Below are 25,802 nucleotides of genomic sequence, written 5' to 3' on the forward strand. Positions count from 1 at the left end.
TTGTTGTGGAGGGGGGAGGAAGGGCAAGGAGTTTCTAAGCTCCTTTGAGTCTCCTTACAGGAGAGAAAGGTGGGATATAAATCCAAACTCTTCTTCTTATAGACCTACGCCACTTCCTTCCTCTCCTCAAAGAGGGACTATGTAACAGTAACAGTCTTAATCTGAGAGAGAGAGAGAGAGAGTGTGTGTGTGTGTGTAACAAAAAAAAACATATGTGCAATCTATCCAATGTATACACAGGTATGGGAGGGCCTAACATGCCCCCTCCTGGACCCTCAGGAGTTCCCCCAGGAATGCCTGGGCAGCCCCCAGGTGGACCCCCAAAGCCCTGGCCTGAAGGTAAGATGTTTTTGGGAAGAGGGAAATTAATTGAAACTCAGCTTTGTGTCTGATAAATATCTTTAAATGTGAAAAGTGGAAACAGTTAAATTCTCTGGCACCTTAAAAATCCAACAGATATTAAGGACTGCTTGCTAGTTTTGCTGCAACTAACTAATATGTGTACTGTTCTATAAACTGCATAAGACCTGGGTTTGTTGCCGTGTTGCTTCAGTGAATCCAGTTTGGCTATTTGTGGCAGGATGTTGAAGTGGTACTTAAAAGATGTCTGGATAATAGTAAAGTAAATTATCACAATTTTGCTGTCTGGGAATTGCAATTTGAAATGCAGATATTTCAGCTCGCGAGTTGTTTGTTTTGTAAAAAAGCAAAAACAAAACTGGTTTATTCAAGTGTCATAGACCATTTATTCTCATTCGTCATAAATGATGACATCTCTGTCTGATGGATTACTCTTCATTGCTACATACGACCGTCAGAAGTAATAACCACTATATCACTAGTCTTCAACATGTTTTTGTCTGCAACGCTGCTTCCAGTATTAATTTTTTTAATGTACTGCTCTTCTCTCCTGTCCTTTCTCCTGTGTACCCATGTTTCCCCGAAAATAAGACAGGCTCTTGTATTAATTTTTGCTCCAAAAGATGCATTAGGGCTTATTTTCGGAGGCTGTTTTATTTTTCCCCCCATGATTTTGCACACACCGCCCCACATGACCAGATCACCGGGGAATCTGCAATTAGGGCTTATTTTTGGAGTAGGACTTATATTTCAAGCATCCTCCAAAAATCCAAAAAAAATCATGCTAGAGCTTATTTTCGGGGTAGGTCTTACTTTGGGGGAAACAGGGTACCTACATTGCAGATTCCTTTTTCCTGGGTGACTTTGGGAATTATAATGGGGTAACTTTGGGAATTGTAATGGGGTTGTAGCAGCTAAATTTAATAATTTGTAATACAGAGTATTTTTGGCAGCTTTTTCAAACTATAAATTCCAGGATTTTTAGGACTCCCGGTGGTGGGGGAGCTGCTATAGTTACATTTATACTAGTTTACCACCATGTGGGTGTAGAAATCGTGAAAGTTGAAAAATCTAACTCTTGACTCCCTTTAAGTTCCTGCATATTTTGAGTCATTTTTAAGGTAGTCTACAGATCCAGGAGTTCAGACAGGAATGCAGAGATCCTCAGCATTATGAATACCTCGCGTTCAGAATCCAGGCGTAGGTTTGATTGAAACTCAGGGTCACTGTTACTTGGGAATGGCTCCTAACCAAACCCTGGTATGGTTCAGTTCATCTACTGTACAGTTTGTTTGTCAGAACATACAAAGGATCTATACATGCTCCATAGGAGAAGCTGTATTTTAATTGCCTACCTATTTTTCGTGAAACTGTATGACTTCAATAGTGTGGCAAAAAAAGAGAAGAGATTGAGTGACTATCTGTTATTTACGTAAAGTTGTTTCTGGTGCAACTATACATGGCGCAGCTCCGCTCATCTGTGTCTCCGATTAAAAACGATATCTCAGTGCCCCGTTTTTGACTTCTTTCCAAATAATAAACGGCAAAGAAGGATTGCTCAGATTTGGAATCAAACAAGTAGCATGAAATTTCATAGCGCTTTCCGCACCTGGGACACATATTTTATTCTCATGCATATTAATCTGCCTTGATTTGCATTACAAAAACTGATGAATCAATGGAAAAGGGAAGAAAGTAACAATACAGTTCAGAGTTGTAGTTCCTCTGTGATAGTACAACCCTGTGCACTGTTATTCCAGTCTAATCCTTAGAACACGTTCAGTGCAATCTGTAACGAACTAGCAAAGTCCAGGCCAAAGTAACCGTTCTCAGTTCTTTATTGTGCTGGCAGTCATAGTCGGATACAGGCAATGCGAGGTCTGAGCCTCAGACTTCTGATAGAAGATTTTACACAGTGGCATATCACATTCCCGCCAATACAGAATAAACAAAGCCAATACTCAAAGCAATACAGAATTGGGCCTTTGGAGAGACCAGCCGCTGAGTGGAGTGCCCCCTTTTGTTTGCTCCCTTACATCAGGGGTCGCTTAACAACGATGGGACCCACCGTTCCTCCCTCTTGGGGAGGGTTTTAAATATGGGTTTTCTCTGGACGCCTTTTATTGTACTAACCACTGTTTTAAGGGGATTTTAAAGGGATTTTAGTCATTCTATTTTATAATCAATGGAGCTTGTATAATGTGTAATTTATTTATCTGTATCTAGTTTTTGCTCCCTTTGTTTTGTGAGGCCAGAACTCATGTCCGGCCTGCGCAGCTGTTTTGAGAAAAGATAGGTTAGAAACAAACTCCCCCAAAAAGCATCAGACATCAGAAACAAACAAGACGTTTTTACTGAACAGAATATAGAAAAGAACATAAGATCTCTGACAGAAGGTGAACCCCTCTGGGTACTCAGAGCCCAGAGCCCCCTGGGGATAGGGTGGTATAGAAAACCAATCAATCAATCAATCAATCAATCAATCAATCAATCAATCAATTAATTAATTAATTAATTAATTAAGATGAACCAGATGAGGGGGTGTCAAATGGGAGTGGTGGAGGGAAGGGCCACTCTGAAACATTTACCCCTCCCCTCCGCCAATGTAAAGGGCACCCATGCTGGTGGAGGGGGCAAAAGTGTTGGTGTCTGGCTGCCCTACAGCCCCATGGGAGGCAAACCCAGAAGTGGGCGCTGCCGTGGAGTTACACTGACATCTGAGGGCGCACCCGTGCGGGGCCAGCTGGAGCGTTTCTGGGGGCGGAGCCAAATATAGTCAGTTTAGCCCGGCATCGCAGCTTGCGAATGCCGCCCTGTGAGCCTGCAGACTTACACCACACTTTCGTATGGCATAAGCGTGTTTGGGCTATGGGGGGGATTTATTTATTATTATTATTTATTCAATTTAGTATACCGCCCCATCCCCAAAGGGCTCTGGACAGTTTACAGCAAAAAAACAACAGTGGTAATACATTAAAACCAACATGTAACTTAAATAAATACATTAAAATCTAATCCAGATTTTTTAAAAAACCAATTTTAAGTGGCGCCCCAGAGCCCTTCTGCTTCCTGCCGGGAGGGGCCGACATAGGTATAACAATCAGCTGGATGGCATAAAAAGGGTATTGCAACCGGGCGGGGGGTGGGGGAGCAGATTTAGGCAGCAGGAGGAGTTTCAAATTACCTCCCATAGACCTTTTGGAGGCATCATGGTCCTGCCTTTTCAGTGCCGTCCCTGGTTACCTCAGCACTCCCTGCCTCCCGTCCCCAATCTGGGTTGCACTCACAGAGTTGTTAAGCAATAAATAACACATATTCAAAAACACTGTCTCGAGTGTTTCTTTGATTAGAATCTTCTTTTTAAAAAATCAGTAGCTCCTGGTTCTGTCTCCTTTAGAGCCCGATCCAGAGGAGGGTGGTGAATCCCCCAATGGAGGCAGTGTGGGCTTGCACTGACGGGGGCACCCACCCGTTGGAGTGGGGGTCATCCTCGCCACCAGTGAGGGCACCCACACCACTGGGAGGGGTGTGTGCCGCAGAGCTATGCGGCTCCTTCACCTGGAAGTGGGGGTGGCCACAGTGTCCATCTGGCACAGAATTGTGTACGAACAGGGAGGGGTGTTTATGGGGGCGGGCCCAGGGGCGGAGCCAACTGCAGGCAGCTTCCACTGGGCTTTCAGCCCCGGCACGCCGCCATGGCTGGCCCAGAACTTGCTCCACAATTTTCGCAGTGCAAGTTCCTTTCCCCGGTGGGGTTTCTCAGGGGCAGGAGGTTTTTGCTGATTTTGCCAGCGTGGTGTAGTGGCTAAGAGCACGTACACTTAATCTGCAGAACCGCTCAGCCACTTGAGCTGTGGAGACTTATATGGTGAACCAGATTAGCTTGTCCACTCCAACACACGCCAGCTGGGTGACCTTGGGCTAGTCACAGTTCTTTGGAGCACTCTCAGTCCCACCCACCTCATAGGGTATTTGTTGTGGGGGGGGGGGGGAAGGGAAAGGAGATTGTAAACCCCTTTGAGTCTCCTTAAAGGAGAGAAAGTGGGGGGATATAAATCCAAACCCTTCTTCTTCTCTTCCTACCCATGCTGCTTCCCCACCTCTGTCTGGATTGGGCTTCCCAAATTGAAGTTTGCGACAATTTGAACAAGCTGCTGTCTGTACTGCGTGTTGGCCTATTGGTTGATTTTGGTGGGTCTGTACCCAATCAGCCAGGTTTTTTTTTCCAGTGCTGCAGGAGGTGGAAATGCCTGAAGCTGTCAAAAGAATTGGAGATTTGTACCTGGAGACGCAAATTGTAACGATCTAACATTAAGGACTGCTCTGCATTCCTTTCGTTTGAAGGAACAAGTACACCTGAAACACTCTCTTCTAAAATCTTAACGTTTAAAAAATTTTTGTACATCGCTGTGAAAGAGAACATTTTTCATGAGGGGTTTTTCAACTTAGCTAACATTTTCTGCTTGGGAAAAAAAGTCGGGGAAAATATGACGAGGTATGTGCGTATGGGAAAACGCAGAGTTTCTTTTGCAAGTGTGTTGACTCACTCATATCATTCGAGGTGACACGTTGAGTCCTGCACTGGTTTGACAGCCCATGTGATGTGTTTCCTTGAGAGTCAGAATTAGACCAGGGGGCTCTTAAATCTGTGCCTCGATGCTCTCCACCTAACATATTTCCCAGAGGTGTCGTAAGGATTACGTGGGTGAGAAGCGGCGTATGCTGGTTAATGTTCAGGAAAGTTGACTTTAAAATACAGTGGAACCTCGGTTGTCATTGCCTTCGGTTTTCATCGGTTTCAGTTTTCATCGATTTTTTCAGTGAAAAATTTGCCTCGGTTTTCATCGATTTGCAGTAAGGTGCAGGGGTTTGTGGAGAAAAATCACTCGGACAAAGCTGTTGCAGGCCATGTCTGCAACTTGTTTAATGACAATATCTTGCCCAATTTCAGACAAATCTTAAACAGGCATCAGAAACAGACCTCTTTGGACAGCTTTCTGGTGCGACATTGGTCCACTGGCTCTGAAGCTGGTCCTAGTGTTATTGTTTGTTACTGTTTTCAGCATTAAACACTATGTTTATTCACCCAAAAATGTGTTTTTGGTATGTTTTTGGGAGTGCCTAGAACAGATTAATTGGATTTACATTGATTCCTAAGGAAAAGTTTGCCTCGGTTTTCATCTGTTTCGGTTTTCATCGATTCTTTTTGGACGGATTACCAACGAAAACCAAGGTTCCACTGTATAATAAACATGAATTTATTCCAGTGCCTTAATGGCTGTAACCATTTCTTGAAACCTTGAGCCTGGAAACATTTCTTGAGCCAGCGTGGTGTAGTGGTTAAGAGCAGGTGCACTCTAATATGGAGAACTGGGTTTGATTCCCCGTTCTGCCACTTGCGCTGCTGTGGAGGCTTCTCTGGTGAACTAGATTAGGTTGTGCACTCCAACACATGCCACCTGGGTCACAATTCTTTTGAACTCTCTCAGCCCCACTCACCTCACAGGATGTTTGTTGTTAGGGGGAAGGGAAAGGAGTTTGTAAGTCCCTTTAGTCTCCTTACAGGAGAGAAAGGGGGGATATAAATGCAACACTTCTTCTTTCTGGTCATAATAAGGACCCATTACTGGCTGTTACTGCAAAGGCAGTTGAAAGTGTTACCAACCTTGTTGTCTGAATTCTGTTCCCCAATAGGACCCATGGCCAATGCTGCAGCCCCAACTAGCACCCCTCAGAAGCTAATTCCTCCTCAACCAACGGGCCGTCCTTCACCAGCACCTCCTGCAGTACCTCCAGCAGCATCCCCAGTAATGCCTCCCCAGACCCAGTCACCCGGGCAGCCAGCCCAGCCTGCCCCGATGGTGCAGCTCCATCAGAAGCAAAACCGCATCACTCCCATCCAGAAGCCAAGAGGACTGGACCCCGTCGAAATCCTCCAAGAGAGAGAATACAGGTAATCCACTGGTTCAGAGAGCCAGCATGGAGTCACAGATGGAGTGACCGACTGAATTCCCCGGGCAACTGGGGTTCGAATGCCCGCTTCTGCCTTGGAATCTTGCCAGGAGGCACGGGGCCTGTCACAAACGCTCAGACTGGCCTACCTCACAGGATTGTGAGAAAAGGAAGAACGGGGAAAAGGATGTTCTTTAAGTCCCAGCTGGGGAGAAAAGCAGAATATATATGAATGAATGAATGAATGAATGAATGAATGAATGAATGAATGAATGAATGAATGAATGAATGAATGAATGAATGAATGAATGAATGAATGAATGAATGAATCGTCGAAGGCTTTCATGGCCGGAATCACTGGGGTGCTGTGTGGTTTCCGGGCTGTATGGCCGTGTTCTAGCAGCATTCTCGCCTGCATCTGTGGCTGGCATCTTCAGATCCTCTGCAGGCGAAACGTCAGGAGAGAATGCTGCTAGAACACGGCCATACAGCCCGGAAACCACACAGCACCCCAATGAATGAATGAATAAATAAATAAATAAATAAATAAATGCATTATTTTCCCCCATCCCGGCGCAACAACATTCCCTCTTATCATACTACTGGTGCTCTCTCGATAACCGGCTGAGCTTTTCGCCGAGGGTATCTGTGAGGATAAAACAGAGGAGAGAAGACCGATGTAAGCAGCTTTTGGTTCCCCAACTGAGAGTAGGGCCCCTTCCGCACACGCAAAATAATGCGTTTTCAAAGCACTTTCACAACTGTTTGCAAGTGGATTTTGCCATTCCGCACAGCTTCAAAGAGCATTGAAAGCAGTTTGAAAGTGCATTATTTTCATGTGCGGAATGAGCCAAAGACTGAGCATGAATGAAGTCAATAAACAATATGACAGGTCATCTGATGTGCCGGGTTGGGCTCAGTTGTCTGAAGCCACTGTAAAGAACATACTAAGAACATAAGAAAGAGCCTGCTGGATCAGACCAGAGTCCAGCACTCTGCTGCTCGCAGTGGCCCACCAGATGCCTTTGGGAGTTCACAGGCAGGATGTGAAAGCAATGGCCTTCTGCTGCTGCTGCTGCTGCTGCTCCCGAGCACCTGGTCTGCTAAGGCATTTGCAATCTCAGATCAAGGAGGACCAAGATTGGTAGCCATAGATCGACTTCCCCTCCATAAATCTGTCCAAGCCCTTTTTAAAGCTATCCAGGTTAGTGGCCTCCTGTGGCAGCATGTTCCAAACATCAATCACACATTGCGTGAATAAGTATTTCCTTTTATTAGTCCTAATTCTTCCCCCCAACATTTTCAATGGATTTCTCTGTGTCAACATTTTCTACCACATTCATAATTTTATAGACTTCAATCATATCCCCCCTCAGACGTCTCCTCTCCAAACTAAAGAGTCCCAAACGCTGCAGCCTCTCCTCATAAGGAAGATGCTGTTAACATTCATTTGGTTTGCTAATACTTTGTTTAGGGTGTTGTGGGTTTTCCAGGTTGTATGGCCGTGTCCCAGTAGCATTTTCTCCTGACGTTTCGCCTGCATCTGTGGCTGGCATCTTCAGAGGATCTGATGGAAGTAAAGCAAGTGGAGTGTATATACCCGTGGAATGTCCAGGGTGGGAGAAAGAACCATTTGCATTGGTTAACAAGTGTAAAGGGTTCAATTTGCAAGTGTAATTTGCTTGTATGCAGCTTCAGTGTTACCTACATATGCTAAAATGGGTGGATTCCACTTAACACATAGGTGTCAAACTCGCGGCCCTCCAGATGTTATGGACTACATAGTTCCCATCATCCCCTGCCAGCATGATGCTGGAATGGGGATGATGGGAACTGTAGTCCATAACATCTGGAGGGCCGCGAGTTTGGCACCTGTGACTTAACACATGCACATTACCCAGATGCAGGCGAGACGTCAGGAGAAAATGCTACTGGAACACGACCATAGAACCCGGAGAACCCACAACACCCTACTGATTCTGGCCGTGAAAGCCTTCGACAATACCTTGTTTATATCCTCTCCCCTCAGGGGGCTCAGGGGTTTGCAACGTTTAAAAATGCAATAAATATAGGTACAGAACAAATTTAAATAAATGTGGTAAGTACAGGACCATGATAAGTACAGGGCCTTTGGGGGGACTGGCCACTGATTGGTGCCTTCCATCTTGGGACTTTAACATCAGTGAGACCCACCGTTTTCCCCCCTCTCCTTGGGAGGGTTTTTTACTGAAAGTTTTAATGTCGGATGCTGGGAAGTTTGTATGACACGCTGCATTTAATGGGTTTTCGTGATTTAAGGTTCATGGAGCCCATATTATTTATTTGTAATTTATAATTTATTTTGTGCTCCATTTGTTTGTTGTTTTATTATGTTGTTAACCGCCCAGAGCCCTTCGGGGGAGGGGCGGTATATAAAATTGATCATGAATGAATGAATGAATGAATGAATGAATGAATGAATGAATGAATGAATGAATGAATGAATGAATGAATGAATGAATGAATGAATGAATGAATGAATGAATGAATGAAATCAGCGGAGAACATTAGTTGAACAAACCATTTTCAATCATTTAAAGAACTGGCCCGCTTTGGTGGGGTTCTGCTGTGACTCTTTGCTTAGAGAAGCTGAAACGCTTGGAATGTTTGTTTTCTTCTTCTGATCTGCGGTGTGCAGACTGCAGGCTCGCATCGCCCACAGAATCCAAGAACTTGAAAACCTTCCTGGGTCCCTGGCTGGTGACCTGCGAACCAAAGCTACCATTGAACTTAAAGCACTGCGGCTGCTTAACTTCCAGAGACAGGTGGGTGTTGTGTCAGAGCTAAAATGACTTTGCCCGGTACCCGAAGCCATTTTGGAAAGCGTGTTTTCAATCTGTTTTGTCAAGAGTGGTGTTAAAGGTTATGAGAATCAACTTTTGACCATCTTAATTTAAAACAATGTCCGAAGTCTGTGTGAAATCCGCCTTCGGCTCTCCTAGATATAATTAGCTTATTTTACTCGGAAATTTATTGTCAGATTTGGGCAAAGCTACTTGGTTTTGACTTCAGTGGAATGCTAGGCTTGCATGGCCAATTGCTGGCAGGGGCTGATGGGAATTGTGGTCCATGAACATCTGGAGAGCCGCAGGTTGCAGTAGAGGCTCACTTCAGTCATATGCCCCATTCCCTGTATTCTCTTCCTTGCTTTTGTTGCTTCTTCATTTGAGATTTTGGTGCTTCCAATTGTCCATGCTTTCTTTTTAGAGGCCTGTCTGCACCTCATACACCCCTGCTGTGTGGCGCACAAGCTCTTCCTTCTCTTTGTCCTCTTGTGGAAACGTGGCAGCATCAATAGGAGTCTAGTGTCTAGATCGAGGGAAGTAATTGTACCATCATAAGAACATAAGAACAAGCCAGCTGGATCAGACCAGAGTCCATCTAGTCCAGCTCTCTGCTACTCGCAGTGGTCCACCAGGAGCTCACATGCAGGATGTGAAAGCAATGGCCTTCTGCGGCTGTTGCTCCCGAGCACCTGGTCTGTTAAGGCATTTGCAATCTCAGATCAAAGAGGATCAAGATTGGTAGCCATAAATCAACTTCTCCTCCATAAATCTGTCCAAGCCCCTTTTAAAGCTATCCAGGTTAGTGGCCATCACCACCTCCTGTGGCAACATATTCCAAACTCCAATCACACTTTGCGTGAAGAAGTGTTTCCTTTGATTAGTCCTAATTCTTCCCCCCAGCATTTTCAAATGAATGCCCCCTGGTTCTAGTATTGTGAGAAAGAGAGAAAAATTTATCTCTGTCAACATTTTCTACCCCATGCATAATTTTATAGACTTCAATCATATCCCCCCTCAGCCGTCTCCTCTCCAAACTAAAGAGTCTCAAACGCTGCATCCTCTCCTCATAGGGAAGGTGCTCCAGTGCCTTAATCATCCTTGTTGCCCTTCTCTGCACTTTTTCTATCTCCTCAATATCCTTTTTGAGATGCGGCGACCAGAACTGGACACAGTACTCCAAGTGCGGTCGCACCACTGCTTTATATAAGGGCATGACAATCTTTGCAGTTTGATTATCAATTCCTTTCCTAATGATCCCCAGCATAGAGTTTGCCTTTTTCTACTCTGCATTGATCAGACCTCACCTGCAATACTGCATCCAGTTCCAGGCCCCGCTGTTCAAGAAGGATATTGAACGGGTCCAGAGGAGGGCAGCCAAAATGGTAAAAGGACTGGAATCCATGCCCTACAAGGAGAGGCTTAGGGAGCTGGGGATGTTTAGTTTGATGAAGACACGGTTAAGAGGTGAGATAGCCATGTTTATATATTTGAAGGGATGTCATGTTGGTGAGGGAGCAAGCTTGTTTTCTGCGACTCCAGAGACTAGGACCAGGAATAATGTGTTCAAGGTAAAGGAGAAGAGATTCCACCTAAACATCAGGAAATACTTCCTGGCAGTCAGGGTTGTTCAACAGTGGAATTCACTGCCTCGGAGTGTGGTGGAGTTTCCTCCGTTGGAGGTTTTTAAACAGGCTGGATGGTTATCTGTCGGGCGTGCTTTGATTGTGTGTTCCTGCACTGTCCGGGGTTGGACTTGATGGCCCTTGAGGTCTCTTCCAACTCTATGATTCTATCATTCTAAGAGGAGCCATTGATGGTGGGTGTTGTGCTTCGTCACTGCTTCTGTTCTGTGGTGTAGGAGGTTAAGAGCTCGTGTATCTAATCTGGAGGAACCGGGTTTGATTCCCAGCTCTGCTGCCTGAGCTGTGGAGGCTTATCTGGGGAATTCAGATTAGCCTGTACACTCCCACACACGCCAGCTGGGTGACCTTGGGCTAGTCACAGCTTCTCAGAGCTCTCTCAGCCCCACCCACCTCACAGGGCGTTTGTTGTGAGGGGGGAAGGGCAAGGAGATTGTAAGCCCCTTTGAGTCTCCTACAAGGAGAGAAAGGGGGGATATAAATCCAAACTCCTCCTCCTCCTCCTGCTCTTCTTCTTCTTCTTCTTCTTCTTCTTCTTCTTCTTCTTCTTCTTCTTCTTCTTCTTCTTCTTCTTCTTCTTCTTCTTCTTCTTCTTCTTCTTCTAGCATTGTTTCATAGATGAAGAAAATAGTGCTAACAGCGCCTGATCTTTAAGAAGTGATCCCGACATGACCTCCTTCTTGGAGTCCTCCTGAGTGGGGCTGTGAGTGATAGCTGAGAAGGAGCGGTGGCTGCAGCAGTGGGTGGTTTGTCTAGCTTTCAGCAGGGACGTTTCCCTCTGCCTACAGGAACGGTCTGATGGCAGTGTAAATAGAGAGAGTAGCTGGCACTTTCCCCTGCTGAGTCATTCTCTCGCACGCTGTTCTGGTGAGGATTCAGCCTCTGACTTGCTCCGCAGGCTGGTCTGTTGTACCCTTTTTTTGCATCGTTTTTGCATCGTTTTCTAGTGCAAGCTGGTGGGTGATTCGTACTGTCGGGGACCCTCCCCAGCTCTGCTTTTTCTTTTCCAAGCCAAAACCCTGGAACCTCCTTCCTCCTCATGCCCCAGCCTAGAAAAGGGGTTTGGTTCTGTTCTGAAGGAAAATCTACGGCTTGTTGTCGCTTTGCAGATCCCAGTGTGGAGGTTAAGAGCAGGGGCAGTCTAATCTGGAGAGCCAGGTTTGATCCCCCACTTTGCCACTTCAGCTGCTGGAGGCTTATCTGGTGAACCAGATTAGCTTGTGCCCTCCAGCACACACGCAGCTGGGCGACCTTGGGCTCGTCACAGTTCTTTGGAGCTCTCTCAGCCCCACCCTCCTCACAGGGTGTTTGTTGTGGGGGTGGGGGTGGAAGGGAAAGGAGATTGTAAGCCCCTTTGAGTCTCCTTCCAGGAGAGAAAGGGGGGATATAAATCCAAACCTCCTCCTCCTCCTCCGCTGCTGCTGCTTGTGGTTCCGCTTCCAAAGGAGCAGCAGTGGCGTAGGAGGTTAAGAGCTCGTATATCTAATCTGGAGGAACCGGGTTTGATTCGCAGCTCTGCCACCTGAGCTGTGGAGGCTTATCTGGGGAATTCAGATTAGCCTGTACACTCCCACACACGCCAGCTGGGTGACCTTGGGCTAGTCACAGCTTCTCGGAGCTCTCTCAGCCCCACCCACCTCACAGGGTGTTTGTTGTGAGGGAGGAAGGGCAAGGAGATTGTAAGCCCTTTTGAGTCTCCTACTGGAGAGAAAGAGGGGATATAAATCCAAACTCTTCTTCTTCTTCAAAGTCTCTTTGGGAAGCCAAAGGAGGAAGGGGCTGACTGCAACAACCCTGCTACAGTCAGGCCACCAACCTCCCATCTCTCCAACGTCATAAAATATATGAGGCATCGTGGAAAGCGTTCATTGAGCAAATTTTGCCAGGAATTTATCAGTTTCTCCTATACAGTTGTGCAGGGAGTTTCTTCAGTTCCTCATTCGGCACACTGGAAAGGAAAGTGATCGCTCTTCTCCATGGACCTAGGAGCAAAAGATGGCCCACCATTAGCTTTCCATCCTCACATCAGATGTTCCTGCAAGGAACCTTCCCTTTATCAACCTGTCTGCAATTCATTGTTTCTGTGCATGACACCTTTACAAAGTCATCCCAAGTTCTACATGTGTTCCGTTCAAGCTACCGATGCACGTTCTCTCCCCAGAACTTTATCTGTGGAAGTGGCGTTTTTCGGGCCATTTTTGGAACGTAGTGCCCTATGTGCCAGCGAAGAGTTGTGTATTTTCCACCACTGACTAGCCTTGCAACACGATCCCTCTTTTGTTCTGAAGGTAAACACATCTTTCTGGAAAAATGAAGAACCGTCCTTCCCTTTTGCCTATGACCCTTCTGCCCCCATGAGCTGGAACGGCATGTTAGCGTGCAGAACACTTAAAAACACCCCTCAGCCACACCCCAGCTTTTGAGTCTCCAGTGCACCTTCTTGTATCATTGAGCTTGTGTTAGGTATAGTTAGATTTTTGGTTTAGTTTAGGTTAGTGATATGATGCTGTATTTAGATTAGTCACTAGGCTGGGCTTCATGCACCAACGCGGCTGTAGATTATTTGGGGGTTAGTTCTTAGTTATTGTGTTTTCTGTAGTTTACGCTACAGAAGGGAAAAGTCGCCAACCGTGCTTATTGTTGTTTATCTATGTTGATTAGGTTTGTTGTTATGAGCATTGTTGCCTTACAGTTTACGATGTTACAGTTACTGATGTTCTTGTTTGTAATGCTATGTTTATAACGCTGTGTCGATTGTTGTTTATAATGCTGTTTGTAATGCTGTGTTGATTGATTCTATGCTTATTGAGGGTATGTTTATTGATGTTTCATTGCTTGATGCTATGATTACTGATGTTTGTTGTTATGTAGTTATTCATCGCCCTGTGGGCGGGGGCGGTATATAAATCGAATAAAACAAACAAACACCCCGACAGTGGGCACACAAGTGCCAAAAATCACAGCCAGGTGACTTGTGTACTCTATTTATTTATTTATTTATTTATTTATTTATTTATTTATTTATTTATATACATACACATATACATATATATACATATACATATATATACATATACATACACACACACACACACACACACACACACACACACACACACACACACACACAAATATTTATATTTATATACCGCCCTGCAAGGTGTGAGATGCACGGTCCAAGAAACACGGGTTAAGGGCAGGATAAAACCTGGGTTGGGAGGGAACTTTGCGTGTCCGCTCCGCATCCCCCCCTCCAACCCGGGTTTTTCAAGAATCCCGTTATGTGCGATTCTTTTGTTTTAATGCACCTCTCAGCCGTGGCCGAGCGAACGGCTGTGGTTGTAGGACACGATAGGTGACTGTGATCCAACAAGAGAATTGCAGTCCCCAGCTCCCATCTGCAGAGCCACACAGGGACAAAGGGACATTTCATGGCCCTGGGGGTCAGTTGGGACCCCAAAAAACCCTCAGTGCGAAGGCACCTGCCCTGTTCACATGGCTGGCTGTCCACGGCAACGGGCCATGTGAGCAGGTCATGTGAACGGGGCGAGGGCGGGTTTGTGTAACCCGCCTTTCATCTGTGTTTTTTGGCCCATGTGGAACGGGCCCGTGTGACATGCAGATTCGGATATTCAGTCATCAGTTTGGCAATCAGCAGTGGGCCTGGCTGCAGGAGGAGAGGTCGTACCCAGCATGCCCTTTGGCTGCCAGCATGGCTGAATGCTGGCCTGTTCTTTGCTCTCAGTGTAGCTGATGGCTCCTTTCATTCATTTTCTGCTCAAAAGCTGCGTCAAGAGGTTGTGGTGTGCATGAGGAGAGATACCGCTCTGGAGACAGCGCTGAACGCCAAGGCTTATAAACGCAGCAAGCGGCAGTCCTTGCGGGAGGCTCGCATCACGGAGAAATTGGAGAAGCAGCAGAAGATTGAGCAAGAACGCAAACGTCGGCAAAAACACCAAGTAAGCTTTCTTTGTTCAGGGCTTTTTTTTTCAGTGTGGTATGCTGAATGAAGATGATGAAAATATGAGATAAGAGGCGAAGATCTGTTGTGTTAATCATATCCGTACTTTACTTTTTAAAGTCTTTTATTAGAGCAGACTTGTGATTCCTCTCCACTCCCCACCCCAGCTCATTCAGTGACGAAACAAGAGAGAACAGGAGTCCCCCAAAATTACCAGCCACAGTCAGGCCCATTTAGAAGCAAAATTCCTCCCATCATGGGTAACTGATTTATTGACACAGAGGTGGAGACAGATGAGACTTACAACATTGTACAGCAGCCGACTTAGCTACTTACGCAGAGAATTCCATGTTTGAGAATAGCTAATAAAGCAAGTATCGTACCTGGCTGTTGTGGGTTTTCCAGGCTGTGTGGCTGTGGGCTGGTGGTTTTAGCTCCTAACTTTTCACCTGCATCTGTGGCTGGCATCTTCAGAGGCATTTAAAAAAACCGGTGAGGTCCAGTGTGAAGACGTGCAAGGAACAATAACAGGCCACCGTACCTCAGGCTGCTGAGAAACCACACCACAGTTTTTAATATGACTGTGTGTGTATGTCTTAGATTCCATGTGATCATGAGAGTTTTTGCTCTGTAAGTTTGGCCGCCTTCTTGTCCAATAATCCCTTTTTTTATTCTTCACCTATCAAATTCTTGCTCTTTTTTTCCTTTTTGTAACTTCTTTTAAAAGTTTTTTTCAATAAGAACATAAGAACAAGCCAGCTGGATCAGACCAGAGTCCATCTAGTCCAGCTCTCTGCTACTCGCAGTGGCCCACCAGGTGCCTTTGGGAGCTCACATGCAGGATGTGAAAGCAAGGGCCTTCTGCGGCTGTTGCTCCCGATCACCTAGTCTGTTAAGGCATTTTCAATCTCAGATCAAAGAGGATCAAGATTGGTAGCCATAAATCGACTTCTCCTCCATAAATCTGTCCAAGCCCCTTTTAAAGCTATCCAGGTTAGTGGCCATCACCACCTCTTTTGGCAGCATATTCCAAACACCAATCACACGTTGCATGAACAAGTGTTTCCTTTTATTAGTCCTAATTCTTCCCCCCAGCATTTTCAATGAATGCCCCCTAGTTCTAGTGTTGTGAGAAAGAGAGAAAAGATTCTCTGTGTCAACATTTTCTACCCCATGCATAATTTTATAGACTTCGATCATATCCCACCTCAGACGTCTCCTCTCCAAACTAAAGAGTCCCAAACGCTGCATCCTCTCCTCATAGGGAAGGTGCTCCAGTCCCTCAGTCATCCTTGTTGCCCTTCTCTGCACTTTTTCTATCTCCTCAATATCCTTTTTGAGATGCGGCGACCAGAACTGGACACAGTGTTTAATTAAAGTGTTTAATTTAAAAAAACAATAATCCCTTTTCTACCTATCCCTTTTCAGGAATACCTCAACAGCATTCTCCAGCATGCCAAGGATTTCAAAGAATACCACCGGTCTGTTACGGGCAAGATTCAGAAACTCACGAAGGCGGTGGCCACGTATCATGCCAACACGGAACGCGAGCAGAAGAAGGAGAATGAAAGAATTGAGAAAGAGAGGATGCGCAGGCTGATGGTGAGGCCTTGATCTGTGTGAGATTTTCTTGGCTGAAACGTTCTGTTTGGTAGAGTTTCACTTTTACATCACTGCTGTTCCTGGGATGGTGATGAAGTAAAAGCAGAGGCGTACCGCTAATGAGGACATGGGATATCCCATGTCCCCAGGCTTCAGGCAGCTCCCCCCCATGTCAGGGCGCCGCTCGCTGGCTGAGCTAGTTGCCACGGTCACAGGCCGGCTCGTGCCTCCCCCCGGGAGGCCAGGGAAGGCAGGAGCAGGTCTACTGCCACAGGGTCCACCTGGGCTGCCCACCGACGAGCCCCCCCCCTCTGCTCCGGCCACCCTACAGGCCAGCTCCTGGCACCTGCAGGGGGGCAGGGCTGGCGGCTCAGGTGGGCCCCTTGGTGGCAGGACAGCCCAGGAGCCGGCCTGCTGTCGCAGCGCCCGTCCCTCCCTGCTGGTTCCTGTAGGCGGGGGGGCGGGGGGAGAGCTGGGCCGGGGGGGGTGCATGGAAAGCCGGTCATGCCCCTGGGTGCCATTTAGGACCATTACACCACTGAGTAAAAGTACATATGTTTTTTTTTAAAGGCTGAAGACGAAGAAGGGTATCGAAAGCTGATCGATCAGAAGAAAGATAAACGCTTAGCCTACCTGCTCCAGCAGACCGACGAGTACGTTGCCAACCTCACAGAGCTGGTGAGGCAGCACAAGGCTGCTCAGGTTGCCAAGGAGAAGAAGAAGAAGAAGAAAAAGAAGGTAACGGTTGTGATCAGCGACATTTCAGTCTCTGTCACTTTGCGGCTGCCGCTTTGACTGGGAGCTTCTGGCCTGAGATTTTCTTAAAATAACAGTGGTTTGGTGGGGGGAAGTGTCATCAAGTGGCAGCAAATGTACAGCACCTTTGTAGGGTTTCCATGACAATAGCCAGGGGTCTGCAACCTGCTGCTCTCCAGATGTTCATGGACTACAATTCACATCAGCCCCTGCCAGCATGGCCAACTGTAGTCCATAAACAACTGGAGAGCCACAGGTTGCAGACCTCTGGTTTAAACAAAGGAGGGTAGCATCAATCTTCAGCAAGCAAAGAGGAGGATCTCAAGCCTGCGAATCAAAGTGGGTTCTATTTATTGCCTTCCCAGTATCTTGCCTGGCATGTTTAGGGTTGTACATACTCTTCATCAAAGGCAAAATCTTTTTTTTATTTCTTTGGGTGGGGACCTATTATTCCAGGTGGCAAAAAAGGGTTCTCCGTGTTGGAGAAAGGGGTTTCCTCTGACATAGGCAGCGTGGAAAAAAAAATTAGGAATGATCATTAACACAGCTTCATAAGAACAAGCCAGCTGGATCAGACCAGAGTCCATCTAGTCCAGCTCTCTGCTACTCGCAGTGGCCCACCAGGTGCCTTTGGGAGCTCACATGCAGGATGTGAAAGCAAGGGCCTTCTGCGGCTGTTGCTCCCGAGCACCTGGACTGTTAAGGCATTTGCAATCTCAGATCAAAGAGGATCAAGATTGGTAGCCATAAATCGACTTCTCCTCCATAAATCTGTCCAAGCCCCTTTTTAAAGTTATCCAGGTTAGTGGCCATCACCACCTCCTGTGGCAGCATATTCCAAACACCAATCGCACTTTGCGTGAAGAAGTGTTTCCTTTGATTAGTCCTAATTCTTCCCCCCCAGCATTTTCAATGGATGCCCCCTGGTTCTAGTATTGTGAGAAAGAGAGAGAAATTTCTCTCTGTCAACATTTTCTACCCCATGCATAATTTTATAGACTTCAATCATATCCCCCCTCAGACGTCTCCTCTCTAAACTAAAGAGTCCCAAGAGCTTCAATACCTAAATATAGCCACTTTGTTCTAGCACCCATTTGAAGCTATTCTTTTTGTCTTTTGTTGTCTCCCAATTAGAATAGTTTGGATGGTGTTCACCCAGAGGAGCATCGGGGTGGGGGGGGAATGGTGCCTGGGGACAACACCTTCTCCGGGCGCGTGTGTGCGCGCATACACACACACACGGTGCTCAAAGGTGGGGCTTGGGGGCATCTTGGATGGACACCACAGCAGCAGGCTGGCTACTGGGCCAGCCTGGCACCGCGGCGCCCATCCGAACCGCCCCCCCCCCTTCCCGACCAGTCCCCCGCCTACCTGCAGGCCACCCACTGCCTTCCCCAGGCTCCGGAGAGGTCAGAAGCTGGCCTGTAGGGAAGGGGGGGCAGGGTGCCTCAGCAGGCGGCCCAGGAGCCAGCCTGCCCCCATTGTGCCCCTCCAAGCTGCCCCTGAGCTCCACTCCTGAGGGCCTGGGGAGGGAAGGAGGCCGCTGGGACGGGCACCACAGCAGCAGGCTTTCTCCCGGCAGCAGGCTGGCTCTGTCTTTAGGCGCCCCCCCCCCCCCCCGCGCCGACCCAGCTCTTCATTTGACCCCATCCCCATGGGTGGTACACCCCTGCCCAAACCTTCCACTCCGAGAAGGAACAGCTGCCTGAAGTTCCCCCAAGATTCCATTTCCCTTCAGGATGATTTACTTCTCTTGTCGACCAGTGAAGAGTAGATATGAGGTCTTACCGACCTTGCACAAAAATAGTACGTTTGAAAATGCCTTTGGCTGTTGTTCACACTAATAGTAGAGGTTGTATTCGTTATCTTTATTTCCAGAAGGCTGAAGCTGCAGAAGGGCAGACGCCAGTAATGGGACCCGATGGTGAGGTAAGAGCTAACAATTGTGCTTGCATGCTGGACAGAACAGTGTGTTAGGAAAGTCCATCATCTGCTGTGAGAACATTTCATCCCAAGAACAGATGATCGCAACTTGTGACTGTCTGTTGAGACTGGTTATAACCCCTACACAATCTTTATAACTTACCAACCTTATGTCTAGCAGCATTTGAACCCTTTACTGATTCACCCACAAAGACCTGGACTCAAATTCCCACTTAGCTATAAAGCTTGCTGAATGGCCTTCGTCCGGTCACTCACTAAACGAGATGGCCATAGAATTCAAAGATTCATCTTCTGTGATCCACAGAGGTGAACCTGGAGAAAATGGTGCCTGGGGCAACACCTGCTCAAGCACCCCTCATCCCTCACCCCGCCCCTCACTTACCTCAGCCGGCGAGGGAGGTGGTCCTGGGCAGCCTGGCGGGACCAGGCCAAGGGGTGCTCGACGGGCCCGCAGCAGGCTCCCAGCCCAGGCATGGGCACCTCTCTGCTGGAGTTCTGTGGGTGGCGATTTTGCCCCCTGTATGATCTAATGAGTGGTGCCCGGGGTCAATTGCTCCCCATGTCCCTCTGGCTGATACGCCCCTGGTGATCCACAGCTGGTTCCTAACAACTAGCAAGAATGCTCAGCTCAGCTACTCCAGCACATGTCAAGCTTGCCCCCCGTTCCTGCACTTCCTCAATTTCTGCTAGGACATCTCTGTACTCAAATTGTGTGTCTATCATATTAGTCACAGTCCTACAGTAAGGAGAGCATTAATGCAATTTCTGTGTGAGCGTCAGGATTCTGTCCTCTGCTTTCGTTGACCTGAATCCCAGTTTGCCAAGGAGTTAAGGAGGAATTCTTACTGTGCCTTGATGCTTTTTTTTAGCCTTTGGATGAAACTAGCCAAATGAGTGACCTCCCGGTGAAGGTGATCCACGTAGAAAGCGGGAACATTCTTACTGGCACAGACGCGCCAAAGGCAGGGCAACTGGACGCTTGGTTAGAGATGAATCCCGGGTAAGGTTCCAGCCCATCACCTTCTGTTCTGTTTTCATGCAAACAGCATCCTTGGTTTCTGTGACATAGTCAGGTGCTGCACTATTATTATAACTTGGACCAACTGAAAGTCCAACGCTGCCTAAATGATTTTAGAAAATTCAGGGAGCAGGAAGCATTGGTGCCTTGGCAGCTTTCAAGATTGAAAGTAATTTTTGTGAGGCGGTCTATAAATATAATAAATAAATAGATAGATTAGATAGATAGAGAGATAAGAAAGATAGAGAGAGAGAGAGAGAGAGAGAGAGAGAGAGAATTGACCGCCAATAATCTCCAAATTTGTCGGTCTGGGGTGGCTTTAATCAGTCTTCTAGTATCAGTTATTATACTCTGTTCTACAGAAGGATGATAGTTCAGTCAGTTGAGGTGCCGCGATTGAGAAAGTTGTGTTGTTCCACATTAGAATATAGTCCCAAACTAATGAATTATCATTCATTTTTATGCACTGCCTTTGTCAAATCCATTATTTTGTGCATTATTGAAGATGCTATTTTGATACAAGAGCGTTTATGCCAAAATGTATTTTTACTTTCAAATGGATGGGGAGAGCAGGGCTATGTAAGAACTATGCCCAGGCACAAAGAAGATCCAACGTCCTGTGCGTTGTGGCAGAGGAATGCACAATCTACTATCTTCTTTATGTGGAACAGAGTATAGTAGCCATGATAGTTATAATGGAACTTCCACGTTCAAAGGCAGTATACAGCTAGATACCATTTGCTGAAGAAGCCAATTTAGAAGAGAGGACAGTGATTGCCGCTGATTCGTCCCCCCATTTGCCAAGTTTATTGCCTGTTCACTTCTCCCAAAAGAAGATAAATGTGATAATGCAAACGTGCTTTTTGTAGAAGCAAGCCCCGGGCAGATTAAGGGGAAACTGCGCCCCCTGCCCCGCCCCAGAACACCCCCGCCACGACCCAGCCACGCTTCTGCCACTGCTCCCCCCGGGGCGCCCCCCCCCCATTGGCGCTGTGCCACTGCCCCCTCCACCTTGTCCTCCAGGTGATGTCAGAAATCATCTTGTTTTCTGAGCCGGAAGGGAAGAGCACCCCTGGTCAGAATACCCCGCTGAACATAATGAATGTTTTCCTACAGATTTGTTCATCACACTGTGTCAGTTTCTTTAAATATGTAATAACTGTTCAAATAGATATGAAGTAGCTCCGAGATCTGACAGTGAGGAAAGTGGATCGGAGGAGGAGGAAGAGGTAAGAAGGAATCTTTGGCTCCAGGTCTGTTTTCTTTACTCTATTTTCTCTGACCTAGACCAAAACCAAGAAATCAAATGTGCCCCAACTCAGGAGCATTTCTTTCCTTCAGGGATGGATTGCCAGAAAACGTCAGTGTTGTGTTTCAGCTTTGGTCCGCCGTTCAACTTTTTCTCTGTTCTCATTTCATACTCTGAACAGATAAAATTGACCTTGGCTAGAAACCCATGTCGTGGTACTCACTTTCAGCGTAATTGTTTCCCCTTTTTTTCCCTTAGGTAATACATAAGTTGAGTCAGGCTAAACTGAGTGGCACGTTTGCCTCTGCCTCCTGGGCTGTATGCGCAGTCCCAACGTGTAAAGCTTGTTCCCGTTTGTTTAAAAGTGGATGTGGTGTTCTCATAGCATGACAGCACAGCCTTAATCAGTATTGTGCACATTGTATGCAACAACACCCTGCATTTCCTGTGTTGCTGGAAGAGCTTAATGTGCATGACCAAAATGGCATGTGACATCAAGCAACAGCTCAGTCTGCAGACCCAGTGGAAGAGCCAGCGTGGTGTAGTGGTTAAGAGCAGGTGCACTCTAATCCGGAGAACTGGGTTTGATTCCCCACTCTGCTGCTTGAGCTGTGGAAGCTTGTCTGGTGAACCAGATTAACTTGTGCACCCCAACACGTGCCAGCTGGGTGACCTTGGGCTAGTCACAGTTCTTTAAGAGCTCTCTCAGCCCCACCCACCTCACAGGGTGTTTGTTGTGGGGGAGGGGAGGAAGGGAAAGTAGTTTGTAAGCCCCTTTGAGTCTCCTTATAGGAGAGAAAGGGGGGAATATAAACAACTCCTCCTCCTCCTCCTTCTTCTCCTTCTCCTTCTCCTTCTCCTCCTCCTCCTCCTTCTCCTCCTCCTCCTCCTCCTCCTTCTCCTTCTCCTCCTCCTTCTTCTCCTTCTCCTTCTCCTTCTCCTCCTCCTCCTCCTCCTCCTCCTCCTCCTCCTCCTTCTCCTTCTCCTTCTCCTTCTCCTTCTCCTCCTCCTCCTCCTCCTCCTCCTCCTCCTCCTCCTCCTCCTCCTTCTCCTTCTCCTTCTCCTTCTTCTTCTTCTTCTTCTTCTTCTTCAGTGAAAGCATATGCCAAGCACATGATGACATTTTCCCAGTTGCTTGACTTAATGGCATTTTCTCGTTTAGATCACATTCCCCTCTGACAACCATAACCATAGTTAAGTATTAGGTCACCAATAGTAACGTTGGTCCTTATTAAGGATAACCAGGGTTCCTGCATACATAGGAAGTGAAACCAGCTTGGAACCCTCCTTACCTTTCTAAATCCCTTCCCATCAAGATCCCGCTGCTCTTTCTGTGTCTATGAATCACGCATTGCTTTCTCCCGAATGTCCTGTGATGTCATGGCAGCTCAGCCAATGTCTGCCTCTTCCAGTTCTTCTCCCAGTCACAATTTCCCAACATTCTCTCACTCCTGTCCCCTTGAGGCCTTTCCCCACAGATTCTCTTTAGTGGATGACTTTCAGATTTGTGCTGTACCTCCTTTCCAGGCTGTTTCTGCAAATGCCCACTTCACTCTGCCTTCACACCTGTCCTCTACGCCAGTGGTGGCGAACCTTTGGCACTCCAGATGTTATGGACTACAATTCCCATCAGCCCTTGCCAGCATGACCAATTGGCCATGCTGGCAGGGGATGATGGGAATTGTAGTCCATAACATCTGGAGTGCCAAAGGTTCGCCACCACGGCTCTACGCTTTTGTGACATGGCAGCAGCTTGGCTTGTGGCTCAGGAAAGCTCACGGATGGGAAAACAGCCGGTGCCTGGATATTTCAGGTTCTCCTTTTGAGTTCCTGAGAGATGATTTGCAAAAGCCCTTTCCACACGGGCCCATAAAAGCAGGGGGAAGGCCGGGACACACACCTTCGCACGAAGGCGCTTTAAAAAAAAAACTTCCCTGCCTGCCTTACCCCCCTCCCCCCGCCTGCCTGTGAAGCAGGACTGACCCCCCAGGCCATGATGCAGCCCATTTCCCCTGCATGGTTCTGAAGATGGGAGCTGGGGAAGGGGTTTTGACAATCACGTTATGTGTGATTCTTTTGTTTTAACATAGCTTGGCCACATTAAAACAAAAGAATCTCACATAACGCGATTCTTGAAAAACCCGGGTGGTGGTGGGGGAATGGAGCTGTGTTAGGATCAGGATCAGTGCAAAGTTCCCCCACCCCCCACCCCGAGTTTTTAACCGGGTTTACCCCAGTTTAATTGGCCCGTGCGGAAAGGGCCAAAGTTCCGTTGTTTGTTCTTTGATACAAGAAGAAGAAGAGTTGGATTTATATCCCCCCTTTCTCTCCTGTAAGGAGACTCAAAGGAGCGTACAAACTCCTTTCCCTTCCCCCCTCACAACAAACACCCTGTGAGGTGTGTGGGGCTGAGAGAGCTCTGAGAAGTTGTGACTAGCCCAAGGTCACCCAGCTGGCGTGTGTGGGAGTGCACAAGCTAATCTGAATTCCCCAGATAAGCCTCCGCAGCTCAAGCGGCAGAGCGGGGAATCAAACCCGGTTCCTCCAGATTAGAGTACACCTGCTCTTAACCACTACGCCACTGCTGCTCCTTCATGTCTCTGTGATCCCACTAACGTGTCTACAAATGATGTCCACACAGACTCCTCGTTCACTGAAGATCGTAATGCTATATCTCTGGGTGGGTGGGGTGTGATACGGATAAGTGGCTAAATCCTGAAGTCGTAGATTGGATTGCACCAGTTCTGCTACTGGGAAAATGACATTTTTGTAATATTCCTCTGCGTGTAAAACATGGCGCCCACCAACACCTTTTCTGGTGCCCAAGTGTTGTCAGAAAGTCGGCTGGGATAGGTGGGATTTCTGCCCATCAAGGCTTCTGTTTGGCCACGGGAGATTTGACTGACTATGCAGATTTTTAAAAACATTGCTTTGGTAGTAACTGCCACTCCAGGATCTTCACTGTGTGACTGAAGGTAAACTGTGGCTGCCATTTTGTGTTTGGCTCCACCCCCTATGGCAGCCATTTTGTGGCTGCGCTCACCATACTGTATCAGAATTCTGGAGTTGCCCACAGGCTCAAAAGGATTGGGCTAATGGAAAATAAGTGCACCAGGATGTGGACTAAGCTAGTATTTTTCTCCCTAATGGCTTTGTTCTCTCCTTGCAGGGAGTTGTTTATGTGGGGTATATATTCTATTCTGGATGGGAACCTTGGCTGAAGGCATCTGAATTATCTTTAATATTTTACTTATCGCACTCTGCATGTGTATTTTGATGTGGTCTCAATTTCTGGCAGGAGGAAGAAGAGGAACAGCCGCAGCCGTCCCAGCCTTCTTTGCCTGTGGAAGAGAAGAAGAAGATTCCCGATCCAGACAGTGATGACGTGTCTGAAGTGGATGCCAGGCACATTATAGAGTGGGTTTCATTTTGTTCCCTTGTATGTCAGTTAGTGTCTTTCCGTTTTTCCTGTTAGGTGCTGGGGAGTTCTCAAAGTAAATGCGTATGGAGTGCTCCCTTTGAGAGGTTGTTGGGAAAACACTGTTCTTTTGTGTGTCGGGGGGGGGGGCAGGGGGGAGTAGTAATGCAAGTTTGTAAGAGGAAGACCTGACCATTGCTTGCACAGATTCACAAATACGCAAGTGTTGAATTCAGGAACAGAAAGATCCAAATTCTACCTGGACAATCACTGCTCAAGAAGAGGGAGTTTGGATTTATGTCCCTCGTTTCTCTCCTGAAAGGAGACTCAAAGGGGCTTACAATCTCCTTGCCCTTCCCCCCTCACAGCAAACACCCTGTGAGGTAGGTGGGGCTGAGAGAGCTCAGAGAACTGTGATTAGCCCAAGGCCACCCAGCTGGCATGTGTTGGAGTGCACAAGCTAATCTGGTTCCCCACATAAACCTCCACAGCTCAAGTGGCAGAGTGGGGAATCAAATCCGTTTCTCCAGATTAGAGTGCTCTTAACCACAACGCCATGCTGGCTCTCAAGCCCTTTGCCTTGTGTTTTGTCTCCTCTTGACCGCTTTTGCGATTTACTCTTTAAGCAAACTGTTCAAAAGTTGTCCTTCCTCCTCTCATGATTCGTGACTGGTGTCACTCCCTCTCCCCATGTGGGTACAGAGGTAAAGGACACATTCCAGTTTGTTGTGGCACCAGCAGAGCGGAGTCATGTCAAAGAACTTCCTGAACCAGGATGTGTACAGATGTGGCTCCCCATGCAAGGGAAGGAGTAAGCGGGGGAGCTCAACGGCAAGCCTGGTTTGCACTCATTTCTTTTCTGTCTGGATAGTTTGATTCGAATCCAGTGGTGCTGAGGAGGGAGGGGGAGGGGGGGAGGAGCAGGACTTTATTTAGGAGGACTTTATTTATGGTCAATGACCAAATATGTTCCTTAGAGAAGAAGAATGTTGGAGATTTGGCTTTTGAGAGTCTAAACGTCCTTTGTCAGGCATCTGATGAAGGAAGTTTTGGCCCTTGAAAGTGTATTGCTGGCAA

General features: G+C 47.2%; 1 protein-coding gene across 7 annotated transcripts in view; it reads left to right on the top strand.

The window, feature by feature from the left end:
* Window positions 1-25,802, top strand: part of SMARCA4 (SWI/SNF related, matrix associated, actin dependent regulator of chromatin, subfamily a, member 4) — a 116,208-nt gene that overhangs the window by 25,577 nt on the left and 64,829 nt on the right. For all 7 annotated transcript variants that reach the window (XM_048491838.1, XM_048491841.1, XM_048491836.1 and 4 more), the window contains exons 6-15: window positions 241-339; window positions 6,055-6,313; window positions 8,990-9,116; window positions 14,563-14,736; window positions 16,167-16,340; window positions 16,911-17,078; window positions 18,975-19,025; window positions 19,910-20,040; window positions 21,230-21,287; window positions 24,606-24,724. In XM_048491838.1, the coding sequence (XP_048347795.1) occupies window positions 241-339; window positions 6,055-6,313; window positions 8,990-9,116; window positions 14,563-14,736; window positions 16,167-16,340; window positions 16,911-17,078; window positions 18,975-19,025; window positions 19,910-20,040; window positions 21,230-21,287; window positions 24,606-24,724 (1,360 nt within the window). The remainder of the gene's footprint in view (window positions 1-240; window positions 340-6,054; window positions 6,314-8,989; window positions 9,117-14,562; window positions 14,737-16,166; window positions 16,341-16,910; window positions 17,079-18,974; window positions 19,026-19,909; window positions 20,041-21,229; window positions 21,288-24,605; window positions 24,725-25,802) is intronic.

The sequence above is a fragment of the Sphaerodactylus townsendi genome, linkage group LG03, assembly GCF_021028975.2.
Source record: "Sphaerodactylus townsendi isolate TG3544 linkage group LG03, MPM_Stown_v2.3, whole genome shotgun sequence".
NCBI classification, from domain to species: domain Eukaryota; kingdom Metazoa; phylum Chordata; class Lepidosauria; order Squamata; family Sphaerodactylidae; genus Sphaerodactylus; species Sphaerodactylus townsendi.